At 48.1% G+C, this 14,545-nt stretch overlaps 1 protein-coding gene across 1 annotated transcript in view; it reads left to right on the top strand.

Moving 5' to 3' along the window:
• Window positions 1–14,545, top strand: part of HNF1B (HNF1 homeobox B) — a 62,033-nt gene that overhangs the window by 29,508 nt on the left and 17,980 nt on the right. Inside the window, exon 5 of the mRNA XM_068977120.1 lies at window positions 9,146–9,306. Coding sequence (XP_068833221.1) covers window positions 9,146–9,306 — 161 coding nt within the window. The remainder of the gene's footprint in view (window positions 1–9,145; window positions 9,307–14,545) is intronic.

Here is a 14,545-nt window from a genome sequence, read left to right as displayed (position 1 = left end):
GTCCACCAGCCAGAGGAACATTCCTGCATTATCAGGGATGGGTGATTGGCTTGGAAATGTCAAGGGTGAAAGGCATCCCACCGGATTCTGGGTGCAGCTCACAGACCCCAGTGAGAAGGACCCCCAGGCTTCGGGGTCAAAGGCCACATGGGGTCAAGCTGAGCCTCTCACTGCCCAGGAGACCCCACCTTTTTGCTTCTTTCTATAAAAGAGCAATTCTGGTCATACTTTCTAAACTGACCCTGCTCTTTTGTTTGCCCAGCATTTTCTTTTCCAGGAAAACCCAGAGCTTTGCTAACTTTATATATTTTTTTCTAACTTCATTTTATTCATTTATCATTCTGGCTTCTGAGGAAGGGAGATCTGTATGCCTAGGTTATGGACAAAAAGGTTGAGGCCCAGAAATTGACAGGCCAGGAATCATCAGAAAGTCAAACCAGAGAGGCAGAGTATGAGTTTAAAGTGGCTGGACACTGGTGCCCAGTTGATTTCTAGAATTGTGGAATTGGGGTCTCAACTGGTTTTTTTTTCCCACCATTTAAAAAAATTGAAGTGAGCTTCCCAGGTGGCTCGGTGGTAAAAAACAAAACAAAACTGCATCCCAGTGCCGAAGCTGCAGGATACACAAATTTGATCCCCAGGTCAGGAAGATCCCCTGGAGGAGGAAATGGCAACCCATTCCAGTATTCTTGCCTGGAAAATCCCACGGACAGAGGAGCCTGGCGGGATACGGTCCCTGGGGTCACAAATAGTTGAACAAGACTGAGTGACCGCACACACACACAGAAAAACTGACGTATAAAGAACAAAGTTTTGACAAGTGGGAGGAGATGGTCAGGTTAGACCCTGCTGTTGAGCGGACTACGTGAGACAGAAGATGGGGGGTCGAGAGTAGAAAGAAAGACGGCACTTTGCCCTAGCTCATCCTGAGCAGCATGGTGCCCTGGCTCTCTGGAGCCACCAGACTCAGCTTTATGCATCCAGTCTAGTCAAGTCCTGTCTACTTTCTTCCTCCTAGAGTTGATGGGATGGAAAAGGAATTGTGGAAGGACTTCGTAAATAAAGGGTACACGGGACAGACAAAAAAAAAAAAAAATGAAGTATAGTTAATTTACAATTTTGGGTTAGTTTCGGGTGCACAGCAAAGTGATTCAGTAATACATACATATATTCTTTTTCAGTTTTCTCCCCTGTAGATTATTACAAAATGTTGGGTATAGTCCCCTGCGCTATTCAGTAGGTCCTTGTTGCTTATCTCATTTGTATTTAGTAGTGTGCGTATGTTAATCCCAAACTCCTAAACTGTTTTTTGAAACTCGTCAAGAGCTAGATTAGACATGGAGGGCTCTCTGGGGGTAGTTCTAAGCTCCTGAGGCACTGGTATGGAAAGTTCCTGTGGTTAATTACGCCCTAGGCAACTCCTCCCCAGGGTCCTCCTGACAGGCAGTTGCATCCATCTTTGAAGACAGGGGCACATTCAGTTCTCTAGAACCCGACATACCCATCATAAAAACCACCGTGCTTTGCAAGGTCACACAATAAAATTTGCAGTGCTTATGGGAAAAAATAGGGTTAAGGGCACAATACTCAAAAACTTCGTCAGTGACACCTTTTAAAAAAGATAAGAGTCTAATAAAAAAAAAAACATTAGCAGTTTTACACCTGTTAAATGCTTAGGAAATACATAAACGCTGTACAACAATAAATATGGCACTTTACCTTGAGAAAGTTCTGAAGCTTGCCTATTGAAGTGGGTGTCGGAAGCGGCGAAGCTGGTGAATTATTGAGGTGGTGGGCAGAGACTTATCTGAAATCAGAAGGAGAGTTGTAACTTCAAATGATGTGGATGGATGTGGCTATGGCACGTGCAGTGAACTGACGTGTTTGAAGGGTGTGAGAGTGTGTGTGTGTGCGCGCGCGTGCATTTAGTGTATTCCTATGTGAATGGATAAACAAGCTCCTACTGTTTAGCTCAGGGAACTCTACTCAATATCCTGGGATAACACAGAATGGAAAATAATATAGAAAAGAATGTATATAATTAAGTCACTTTACTGTACAGCAGAAATTAACAGAACGCTGTAAATCAATGATACTTCCATTAAAAAAAAAAAAAAAGCTTTTAAAAAGACTGTAGGGTTTTTCTATTGTGGCTCCATTCAGCTGGATGCAGATTTCTGAAATTGATGTTGCACTCAAGTTATTCCTTAATATATCAATAGAATTGAAGCCCATCCTCGCGTGTGTGTAGTTGCTCAGCCATGTCCAGCTCTTTGTGACCCCCTGGACTGTAGCCCGCCACCAGGCTCCTCTGTCCATGGGATTCTCCAGGCAAGAATACTGGAGTGGGTTGCCATTCCCTTCTCCAGGGGCTCTTCCCAACCCAGGGATTGAACCTGGGTCTCCTGCATTGTAGGCAGATTCTTTACCATCTGAGCCACCAGGGAAGCCCAGAGTCAATCCATACTTTTGTTTAATTTGGCCTTGACACAAAGCTTGCGAGATCTTAGTTCCCCAATCAAGGACTGAACCCACACCCCGGATAGTGAAATCACAGCATCCTAACCACTGGACTGCCAGGGAATTCCCCCAATCCACACTTTTAGTACCAATATTAGCACAGCACTGACTGTATTTTGTCCTTCTGCCAGAAGGGATGCTCCCATGTTCTGGGGCTGGGATGCTCAAAGGGCCTGAGGGCTTATTCTCTCATTCAGGGAATATTCACACATCAGCTGCTCTGCTAGGTTCTGAGGATGCACGAATGAGTAAAAAGTCATCTCTTCCTTTAAGAGAGAGAGAGAAGGAAACATATCATCCAAGCATTTCTGTGCAGGTGACCAGCCTCTGCTGTCAGAGTCACTACTGCAAGTAGAATACAAAGGATAGAACAGACAACTACCAGGATGAATCAAGGAGAGCTTCACAGAAGAGGTGACATTTAGCCTGCTTAAAGGATGGGGCATGGAGAAGAAGGGAAGAGCATTCCAGACACAGGGGACAGCATAAGCAAAGGCACGGAGGCAGGAGATGGCAGGGTTCTGACATGACTGTCTGGGATGTGGTGACAGATGATACAGGTAAGGCAGAGTAGAGTCATAATGGCCCAATTCTGACAGTCTCAGGCATAGGGGCTTTTCCAGGAGGGAGTGAAGAGCAGTGTTAAGTGTCCAAACGGGGCAGTGCGACGGTGCCGTTTCGTTCTAGAAAGAAATCCCAACGTGCAGCAATGTGAAGAGTGCCCTGGAGATGGGTGTGTCTGCAGGAATGCAGGGCATGGAGAGAGGCTGGCTTCTGAAGCCATAGGCTTGCAGCCATGCTGCATAGAAATCAAGTGACTTGTCTCTGTCCCACATGCTGTTGGCAATCCAGAAACAGCATCCTCTCCCATGATGCTGAGGACCGGAAACAGGCGAGAGTAGACACCTCCTCACCAAGGCCTCAGGGATGTCTCTCAGTTCACTTCAGTTCAGTTCAGTCACTCAGTCGTGTCCGACTCTTTGCGACCCCATGAATCGCAGCACGCCAGGCCTCCCTGTCCATCACCAACTCCCGGAGTTCACTCAGACTCATGTCCATCGAGTCAGTGATGCCATCCAGCCATCTCATGCTCTGTCGTCCCCTTCTCCTCCTGCCCCCAATCCCTCCCAGCATCAGAGTTTTTTCCAATGAGTCAACTCTTTGCATGAGGTGGCCAAAGTACTGGATGTCTCTAGACACCAGAATTTGCTGCTGGACACACTTGCTGTGGTTCTTAGGGCCAGTGAGGGGGATGTGGACAGTTAACTGAACTGAAACCAGGAATTGAGTGGGAAATACGTGGCCACTCTCTGGCCTTCTCATTGCTCCTGTGGGAGCTCTGTGGCTATCTGCCTGGCACCTTTAGCCAGCCACTGTTAAACCAGAGCATCATATGTTCATTTTCAGAGAAGGGAAGATGCCATTCCACTTCTTCCAGGCTTCCTGCCACAGTGCCTGGCATAGAATAGGTGCTCAATGAAGTTCTGAGTTCTGAAAACTCAATCTTCCTAAAAATGCCTTTTAGACAAAGACCATCTCCCCACAGGAGGAACAGATGTGTCTCGAGTAACTGTTATATGCCAAACATGATCTGGGCAATTTCACAGCCATTAACACATCTGGTCTTTTCCCCAGTGACTGAGGAGATGGAAATTGTTAACAATAAAGAAACCAAAGATCAGAGAGGTTAAGTAATTCCCCCAAGGTCACACAGCTCTTATGTGGTAGAATCAGGATCTAAACCTCGGTCACCTGGCACCAGAGCCTATTCTACTTTGGTTTTCCTTTCGAGCCCTCTTCTGAGTTTGTGAAATACACAAGGACCTGGCCTCTCCATCCTCTAAGAAGAACACATGGCTGGTCTTGCCGGGGGCAGAGACCTTGTGATATTACCCTTCACCTCGGCATCCCCTTTCAAGGCAGCTGGCTCATTACGGCCTCCCTCTCAGGAGCCTGAGTGATTGCCAAATTCCTGGTGAGAGAAGCATCAGCAGGAAAAGTTACAGGTGCCCCTGGAGCAGGTTGTTGCAATATTTGATTATCCATTTGGCTGTTACAGAAAAATTCTTAACTGTAATTGATGTTTGTTGCTGTAATAGTATATTGCCTGTATTTCTACCTCTAGTAATGGGCTTTATGTTCTAGATTTTAATATCCTTGAGCCTGGGCAAGTGCACGTGCGTACTAAGATGCTTTAGTCATGTCTGATTCTTTGCAACCCTATGGACGGTAGCCTACCAGGCTTCCCTGTCCATGGGATTCTCCAGGCAAGAATACTGGTGGGTTGCCATGACCTCCTCCAGGGGATCTTGCCGACTCAGGTATTGAACACCAGTCTCTTATGTTTCCTGGGTGGGCAGGTGGGTTCTTTACCACTGTGCTGTGCTTAGTCACTCAGTCGTGTCTGACACTGCGACCCCATAGACAGCAGCCTGCCAGGCTCCTCTGTCCATGGGATTCTCCAGGCAAGAATACTGGAATGAGTTGCTATGCCCTCCTCTGGGGTCTACCACTAGCGCCACTATTGGTAGAGGTATTTCTACCTCTAGTAATGGGCTTTATGTGCTACGTTTTAATATCCTTGAGCCTGAGCAAGCGTGCAAGTCTTTTTAAAAGAAACATGGTTTCCTTGCACAGAACTGATCAGTTTTGAAAGATCAAAATAAATGCCCTTAAAGTGGTCTTTGTAGGTGTGAAACAAATGGTGAGACTTTGAACCCTCTTAGCAGTGGGTTTCCTGGTGGCTTAGACAGTAAAGAATCTGCCTGCAATGCAGAAGACCCAGGTTCAGTCCTTAGGTCGGCAAGATCCCCTGGAGAAGGAAATGGCAACCCACTCCAATACTCTTGTCTGGAGAGAGCCTGGCAGCGGGCTACAGTCCATGGGGTCGCAGAGAGTCCGACACGACTGAGCGACTAACACTTTCACTCTTAGCATATGGTATTGAAATAAGTCTGCTTAATTTATCGGGTCATGTTCATGCTCTGATTTTATATACTTGTATCTATCAATAAATATTGTGATACTTGAAAAAAATCACCTGCTTCCCATCCCACTTTGCAGTGGTAAAAGCCCCTCCCGCCCCCCACACCAAACCAGGCAGTCCTCTGACTGAGAGCTGAAGGGGGGCTGGAGCTCACCCAAAACACTGATGGTAGAGCTGAGCTCAAAGCAGAGATCCCCTAGTTCCCAGCCAGACACTGTCTCAACCAGAGTCCTTCAAGGAGGGTGCGGAGGTCTAGGCCCACCTGCTTTTCGAGAGAGCACCTCCCTGTTACATTTCTCCCATAATGAAGTTCTGCTAGGGGAGAAAACAGGACTGCAAGGCGCCGCAGCCTTGGGCTATACCGCCTGGATTCTAACAAATGGCTCTCACCTCCCTCCTGCCAGGCTCCCATGTAAAGCAGGCTTTTGTTTCCTGTGGATACCTTTGGTTAATTATTTTTAAATAAATAATTATGTAGCCTGGGGGTAGGGGAGAAGTCTCCCCGTAACCCATATTTGATTGTCTGAGGACTGGCCCTCTTCCTTCAGCCAAATTAAATAGGGGAAAGCGAGCGTCTGTTTGACTTGAGACCAAATCGATGATGGGGACAAGCTGGGAGGTGAAAACACACCTGACTCCCCGCGTTATCACTACACTCTCAGGAGCAGAGCATCTTGGGGAGGTAAATAGCTGGTCAGGGAGTCAGAGGAAGTGGGAGAAAAGCAGGGTGAAGTCCATTTTCTCTGAAAGGAAAGAACAGGAGGGCAGGGGCCAGGCCTCCCTCCCAAGTTGCTTCCAGGACGAAGTATCAGTGGTTGCAGCAAAGTCAGATTCTTTGGGAATGATTCTCCGTGGGAAGGTAATTCCATTCAGGACTTAGAATCTACCCTCCGTTGTCCAGAATTCTGGAGTCTTAGGACAAATATCTTTGAGTCCACCCCTACACCAGCTCCCTTCCTGTAGGATCCCAAGCCGTGGGTGCTATTTATTTGACATTCTACGAGGAGTTTCCTAGATATTATTTCTGATCCAGACTAGCCATATTAAGGAAGTGATCTCTTCATTTTACGAGAGGAAACTGAACCACAGAGAGAGAAGTGATTTCCCCAAGATCACACATCTGTTAAAGAGCAAAGTTAGGATGGAAATCCAAGTTTGTCCCGCTCCAGAGCACACAATCTTCCCATTAGCCCTCCTTGTTAGAAAACCCTTCCTTTTATTGATTTGAAATCTGCCTCCCCCCTTTTCCTGTGGGCCCAGCTGCCTACTGAGCTCACAAAGTTTCAGATCTCTCTTCTCCTAGGTAAGCATCCTGCTGGGAACCCAGGGGCAGATATGAGCGGAGCAAAAGGACCTAATTTAACCCAGTGGGATGGAGTAGAGGGTAGTGGCGATGAGACCTAGGAACTGCAGATCGGTGCAGAGGCAGACAGACAGGACGAGGCAGGCGATGTTGGTTTGGAGACGTGGAGATCTTCCTTTATTCCTTTGAACTTCATGGCCCCTGTTCCCCCTAAAATATAGTGCCCCAGCCCTATAACTACTGAATTCCAGTGTTGTCCTGCTGCTGACATCAGCAGCCCCTTGAATCAAAGGAAACCACCAACAGAAGAAGCGCACACACAGAACACGCATCAAACTGCTTTGTAGTCCGACAAGCTGCTCTTGAAGGTTAGACTCCTGCCCTGGCGTGTGTTTGTTTTCTCCCCACCCTTCTTAAGCTCTAGGTCATTTCAGCCTTGGGGAACGTCCTTCGAACAATCCAAGGAAAACTGGTTTGGGTCTCCTCTTGGCAAGCTCCGTCTTGGTGAATTATAGGCTAGTGGTTATGGCAGCCCTGCCTGGCTCCCAGGGGGACTTTTGTAGCCTCCTCGAGCAGGTGCGGGGGGCTCCCCTGGGGGCCAGAGGCAGGGCAGGGGGTGAGCGGACCAACAGAACTTGTATGCTTGATGCAGTGATGTTCCATCCTGGGGGACTGGGCGGAAGGAGAAATGAAGGAGAATTTGGCCCTCCGTGCCAAATGATTCCTTAGGCATCTGGTCTCTGTCTCTTGCAGGTAGGAACAGGGTGCCCTAAACCTTTCTGTCAAATCCAAGGCAGCAAATAAGAACGTGGTCTTTCTCAGCTTTGAGCTTAGGGCAGGATGGCCTGGCTTCCCCATCGGCTTTGTCTCTGGCCGTTTCAGGGGCACATCAAACAGGACGTGAACTCTGCACACTGGCTCCAGGTTCTCTTCCCACTTCAGCTTCCTCCAGTTGCTGGGTCTTTCCTGAACACAGACTCGCATTTTGGTTCCTGAGCGAGAGGGAGAGTCAGAGCAGCGAGGCTGTACACGTGCTTGCTTCTCCCCTCCCTCGCAGACCAAACAGCAGTGGTCTACTAGGCACTCACTTCCTGCCTGCGGGTGCTGCCTGCCCCACCTCTGGGCAGACGCGCCTTCTCCTGGGCCCTGGAAGTCAGCCAAAGGGGACCCCACTGAAGGAATGTGAGTTCCAGGACCAAAGAGTCCTAGCTACAGCCCTGGCCCCGTTCTGCTCTGCTGGTGTCCCATCGGTCACTGGGCCTTGGCCACAATGGTGGTACACAGAATGATGCATTTTGTTGTGGCCCTTACAAGGGCCACGGCTTCCCTGATAGCTCAGTTGGTAAAGAATCCGCCTGCAATGCAGGAGACCCCAAGTCTATTCCTGGGTCGGGAAGATCCACTGCAGAAGGGATAGGCTACCCATTCCAGCAATCTTGGGCTTCCCTTGTGGCTCAGCTGGTCAAGAATCTGCCTGCAATGCAGGAGACCTGGGTTCGATCCCTGGATTGGGAAGATCCCCTGGAGAAGGGAAAAGGCTACCCACTCAAGTATTCTGGCCTGGAGAATGCCATGGACTACAGTCCATGGGGTCACAAAGAGTTGGACATGACGGAGCCATTTCACTTTCAAGGGTTGCTGGGCCAGGGCCTCTCTGTAAAACCTGTCAGCTCATACTCTGCAGCCCTACATAGCCAAGCAATGCCAGGGAAACATTTCTAAAAGGCATTTTGAAGAGCAAAAGAAATACTCCAGCTGGGAAGGGAAAGCCCCTAAAACCTAAAAGCACTATGTAGAAACAACAAGAAGTAGAATCCATTCATTTGTTCGTTCATTCATTTGACGTGTTTATCTTGTGGCCACCAAGAGAAGGGGCTGCGCTTCCCAGGTGGCTCAGTGGTAAAGAATCTGTCTGCCAATGCAGGAGACACAGGTTCAATCCTTGGATCAGGAAGGTCCCCTGGAGAAGAAAAGGGCAACCTACTCCAGCATACTTGCTTGGAAAATCCCACAGATAGAGGAGCCCAGCAGGCTATAGTCCGTGGAGTCGCAAAAGAATCAAACATGACCTAGCAAGTAAACAACAACCACCAAGAGAATACAGCAAGGAACAAAACACAGAGTAAAAACATGCTGCCCTCATGGAGCTTCCATTCCAGACTTCAAGCAGAGGCCCAGCCACCTCTGCCCTGGAGAATGACAGCCAATATGTCTCACAGACAGACAGGGGAAAGAAGGCAGTGTTTTCCCTCCTTGTCGGGTACCCTAGGAAACAGGGGACCCCGGGGGGTCAGGTGGCACTAATATTCCGCTCTTGGGTCTGCCTTGTTTTGCAGGAGTGCGCTACAGCCAGCAGGGAAGCAATGAGGTCACTTCCTCCTCAACAATCAGTCACCATGGCAACAGCGCCATGGTGACTAGCCAGTCGGTTTTACAGCAAGTCTCTCCAGCCAGCCTGGACCCGGGCCACAATCTCCTCTCACCTGATGGTAAAATGGTGAGTACACCTGGGCCATTGTAGCTCTGGAGCTGATAAGATAAGAGGCAAAACAAACACAACTTCTCACAAGGCCTGCCTGAAACAATGAACCATTGTAGCCCCACAGGGGAAAATGGGGGCCGTCCAGAGTTGGGACGGAAAGGGAGAGCCAGTGACCCAGCCCCCGGCGGGTGGAAGAGGTGTTCGGTTTGAACCCAGCCAATAAATCTGACAGAGCCCTGCTCTCATTTTATTGATTGAATGCCTCATAAAGGAGCAAGCCGGGTGGGACCCTGTTTGTTTTGGGGCTGCCAGTGACATTTAAGTTGATAAAAATGTTCATTCATCCCCACCCCCCTCAACCAACCCAGGGCCTCCAAAGCCAGGTTTTTTTAACCCAGGGAGCACCTCACTTTGAAACCAGCCCCCCCACCCCCCCTTTCTCTTCAGCACTCCCCTGATGCTGCCCAGGAGGGTGAGTGAAGTCAGGATTGAGTGGGTGGCAGGAGGTGGTGAAGCTTCTGGCCCTTGGGTTTTAAAGGCCACTGGGCGCCCGTGAAGATCATAACACAGAACGGTGTGTGGGGTGGGGCAGTGCTTACTGGGGGGAGAGTGGGAAACACCGACTTTGAAGTTTGCAATGACCAGGTTCCAATCCCAGCTCCGGCACTTAATAGCCATGTAGCCTTGGCCAGGTTCTAAGCTCTTTCTTTCTCGTCTATAAAACGTGGGTAATAGCACTAGGGTTGTTGGCGGAACAAATATGATAACATGAGAGGTACTCAGCACTGTGTTTGGGACGGTAAATATTCAGTGAATGACAGCATGGTGGTTCTTAGGTGAATATCAGTATTATTTTCCCCTCAATGACGTTTTCTCTACCAGTAGCCACAGCCTACCCTCTCAGATGTCAGCTGAGCACCCCAGTGAGGAACAGTCTAGGTGATGCTGAGTTTTCAAGGTTCTAAGCCGCAAGCAACACCCGCGCACCCCGGGGAGGGTGGCTTCCAAGACAACACGAGCGTGATGACACTAGGAAGGGTTGGGCGTGGAAAACTTGATTCTTCGGGTCATGCTCTGTGTTTCGGGGGAGGGAGGAGCTGTGGATTCCCGGCTTCCCAGCTTGAGATGGTGCCCTGCACCCTCAAGGGGTCTGACCCAGAGGCAGGTGGGGGGCAGGGCAGGGAAGCGAGGCCATTTTAGACCTTGACGTGTGCACCGTGTAGGCAACACAGGACTGGTGAGTCACAGGTGATTGAGTCCCCGGCTCCCTGGAGGAAAAACAAAGTGTAGTTTCCGAGGGGAGTGCCAACTCTGGTCTGGGGAATCTGAGCCAATGGCTTTCTGGTCATGGGCTCTGCAACAGAAGACAAAGATGCTTCCATGGGAGGCATTTTGCAGCCCCCTTGCCCACTCCTCATCCCTTAAGCTTCTTCTTTGGCTGCCTCGTGAGACCCAAGGATTGCCCAGGCTTCCCCGGAGGAGGGGGGGCCTCGAGGAAGAGATCATGGCTTCCCAGTGGAGGACATGTGGAGGGAGACCTCTCCTGTTGCTTGAAGGTCCTTGGTATTTCCCTGTGAGCCCTTCTTCCTCCTGAGAAGCAAACGGCCTCGCCCAGGCTGGGGCGCTGCACAGGCAGCCTCAGGACACGCTCTTTTCTTCCTCTTCTGCTCAACAGCGCCCTAATGGGCAGTCTGTTATTGGATTGATGATTGACCAGCACAGCACACCTCAACGTTAGCAAACACCTGGAAGCTTGTTTGCAGCGACCAGCTTTTCACTAGTTTCCAACACCCTGGCTTGTATGTTATGTCACTATCGCTGGATGCCCAAATTCAGGAGTCTGTTTTTGGTTAATATGTAACGAGCCCATCGCAGATCTTGGTCCACTAAAGACAGGAGTGGAGAGGATGGTTAAAAATAACGCCAGCAAGGGAGCCAGTGTGCCCACGTCTTGGGCTGTGTTGTTTATCAGCTGAAGGATGGACGTTGCCTAATTTCAGTTTCCTCATCTGGAAAATGGGGGATAACAATGCCTGCGTCATTGGGGTGGGGTGAGGATTGCTTGTAATTCTGCTGTTTTGGGGGTGAGCCCCAGCCAGGGAATGACAGTCTCTGTGTGCTGACTTCAAGTAGGATGTGCATTTGAAATCATCCCCCAGGGATTGGTTTTGGAAACAAGGGTGACCCATTTGAGCTTTCTTTTGCACTCCAGGGACCCCATCCCATTCCCGAGTGACATACATCCACAAAGAGCTGGCCAGCTTTCAGGTTGCAGTCTGTGAGTTTTGAACCTTGTGTTTTAGAAAAGCACACGCCGGATAATCTCACGGCATCAAAGCAACAGACCCTCATGGTGAAATGCTCAGCCCTAAAGGCAGATCGCCTGCCCTTCATGGCCAATGTACCACTTGCGCACATTTCTTAATTTCTCCAAACTTCCGTTCCCTTGTCTGCCAAGGAGGGGTAACAGTATCAACCTCATAAGCAATAGGCATGTGAAGCACACAGCAAAGGACTGCAGAAGGCAACGCTAATACCACCCAAACTCTCCAGATTACCCTGTGAGGATGGTGACTGATACTCTTGGCAGCTCCCTGTCTTCCATCAGTCCTGGAGGCGAAGAGGTGATGGTTGCATTTTATTCATTTTTTTACGTCATTTTTTTTAATGACATTCATTTTTTCTCTCTCTCTCTTTTTTTTTAATGTGGATCATTTTTAAAGTCTTTATTGAATTTGTTACCTTATCTTTTTTTTTTTTTTGGCCTCGAGGCATCTGGGATCTTAGTCCCCTGACCAGGGATGGAACCTGCAACCCCTGCCTTGGAAGGTGAAGTTTTAACCACTGGACCACCCAGGAAGTCCCAATGGTTGCATTTTAGAGTAGGAAGGAACTTGACCAAGGTGACTGCCCATATAGGAAGGAGATAGAATTTGGGGTCCAGCAAAACTGGGTTTGAATTCTGGCTTCCTTGCTTGCTAGTCAGGTGACACAGAGCTTCTCTCTCAACTCTTTTGAGGCTCAGTTTCCTTATTCTGTGGCAGTGGTTTAGCTGCTCAGTCGTGTCCAACTCTTGCCACACCATGGACTGTAGCCCGCCAGGCACCTCTGTCCATGGGATTCTGCAGACAATACTGGAGAGGGTTGCCATTCCCTTCCCAGGGGATCTTCCCGACCCAGAGACTGAACCCCGGTGTCCTGCATTGCAGGCAGATTTTTTACCACTGAGCCACACGGGAAGCCCTTCTTAATCTGCAAAACAGGGCAATGATCATAATGCCTTCCTACATGTGTCCTTATCTATTGAGGACAATCAGTGAAAGCACTTTAGAAATGTTAAGGCTGAGGGCGGGGCACAGAGGCTCAAGGAGGCGGGGCTAAATGAGCACTTACAGCTGAGTCACACTGTTGCAGAGCAGAAAGCAACAGAGCATAGCAAAGCAAGCATCCTCCGACTGAAAAGAGGATTCTGCTTTACGTGCATGGTTTAAAGAAAAGCAACGCTAAAGCCATACACGTTTTGTTTTTATTATCGGCACCTACTTTTCTCTTTCACCATTGAAACCAAACATTGAAATGGCAGAGATTACTGTCACTCCATTCAGTTTCTGCAAAGGACTGCATTACTCAAGAGCGTCCGAAGGCAGGTCACTGATTTTTTTTTTTTTTTTTAATGACTGACATTTTGAAAAACAAGTCCGGCAAACAAGCTGGTTCTCTCTTGTTTGATGTGGTCAGAATTCCTTCTTGGTCACGTGCCCCCTAACTCACAACGTGATGCCCATTTTAAAAACACAAACAAACCTGTTTGAGGGTTTTTTTTTTTTCTTTCTTTTTCAAATTCACTTTGGAAGCTATGGGATTGATCAGAAGGGTAGGCAGGAGATAGTGTCTTCCAGGGGTACGGGTGTGAGAGCTATAATCTGAGGAGCTCTGGGTCACAAGGAAAAGGTGACTCAAACATCTGATGTATGTATCCCAACCCTAAGCCACCTGTGAGCATTCCTGGTGCCATCAAGAATGTCTGGGTTAGTTCAGAGTGAGGGGGGAACAGTCCTTTCTTAGTAATAATTTTTAAAATTATTTTAAAACCACAAAAAGTAAGCTACTTAATCATGAATAAAAGTATGTTGTGTGTATGTGTGTGTTGTGTGTGTGTGTGTGTGTGTAAAACTGAAAGCTCCTTGTAATTCATGGGGAACTAGTGGAAGTGTTTCTGATAACAGAGAATCAAATTAAGCATGTCTATTACATCTGTTACTGGTTAATACTATTCAGAAAGTTCTAACCCATACAATATGACACGTAGACGTATTACCACTAGCAAGAAGGAGAGACCTTTTTAGCATTATATGCTTGTAATGCCATTACATACACATTCGGGAAAATGATAGTCATTAAGGAAAAGACACTATCAGGAATAAATGAAAGGATTCAATCCTTAATAAAAGGAATCAGAGTGGCCGTGGATAAAATACACAGAACTCAGTAGCTTTCTCTTACTAATCTGTCATTAAAATATAATGATGAAACAGAGTGGGAGTACCTGGGACCAAGCCTTATTTAGCAGCTTTGTCATTAAGATATTAGCTCCTTGAAAGAAAAAAAGGGGGGGTTGTTTGTTTGTTTTAATGTATAGTAGAGATTTGGGAAAAGCAGAGAAGCCCAATAATGGATAATGACTGATCTCCCCCAGATAGACCTTAATAATAATTGCAGGGGAAGAACCCTCTGTAAAAAGAACGAACTTGAATTTTAGAGTCAGACAGACCTAGGTTGGAATACCAGAGGTATCACTGATTAGGTTGTTGGTTCTCAGGTAATATGCATGTCTACTCTGAGTCTGTTTTTTCATTCATGAAATGGGAATGGCAGAAGCATCTGCCTCACGGGTATAGTGAGGTTAGTGAGTTAATCCATGAGTAGTGTGTCCCAGATCCTGTACTCAGTGACAGCTTCCATGTGCTCTAGGCTCTAGACCTGGGCCCTAATCTGCTACACTAGGGAATCCCATGGAGAAGGAAATGGCAACCCACTCCAGTGTTCTTGCCTGGAGAATCCCAGGGACGGGGGAGCCTGGTGGGCTTCCGTCTATGGGGTCGCACAGAGTCAGACATGACTGAAGCAACTTAGCAGCAGCAGCAGCAGGGAATCCCGGGGCATTTCTCCAGTTATTATTTGTAGCAATCACATATTTTTAGCACCAATAATATAGACAGCATAGAGCAGAACAGAGGATACTTTTGTTCCTTTT

Source organism: Capricornis sumatraensis, chromosome 8, assembly GCF_032405125.1.
Source record: "Capricornis sumatraensis isolate serow.1 chromosome 8, serow.2, whole genome shotgun sequence".
NCBI classification, from domain to species: Eukaryota; Metazoa; Chordata; class Mammalia; order Artiodactyla; family Bovidae; genus Capricornis; species Capricornis sumatraensis.
The sequence above is the reverse complement of the archived record's forward strand: the minus strand, read 5'-3'. Positions and strand labels throughout refer to the sequence as shown.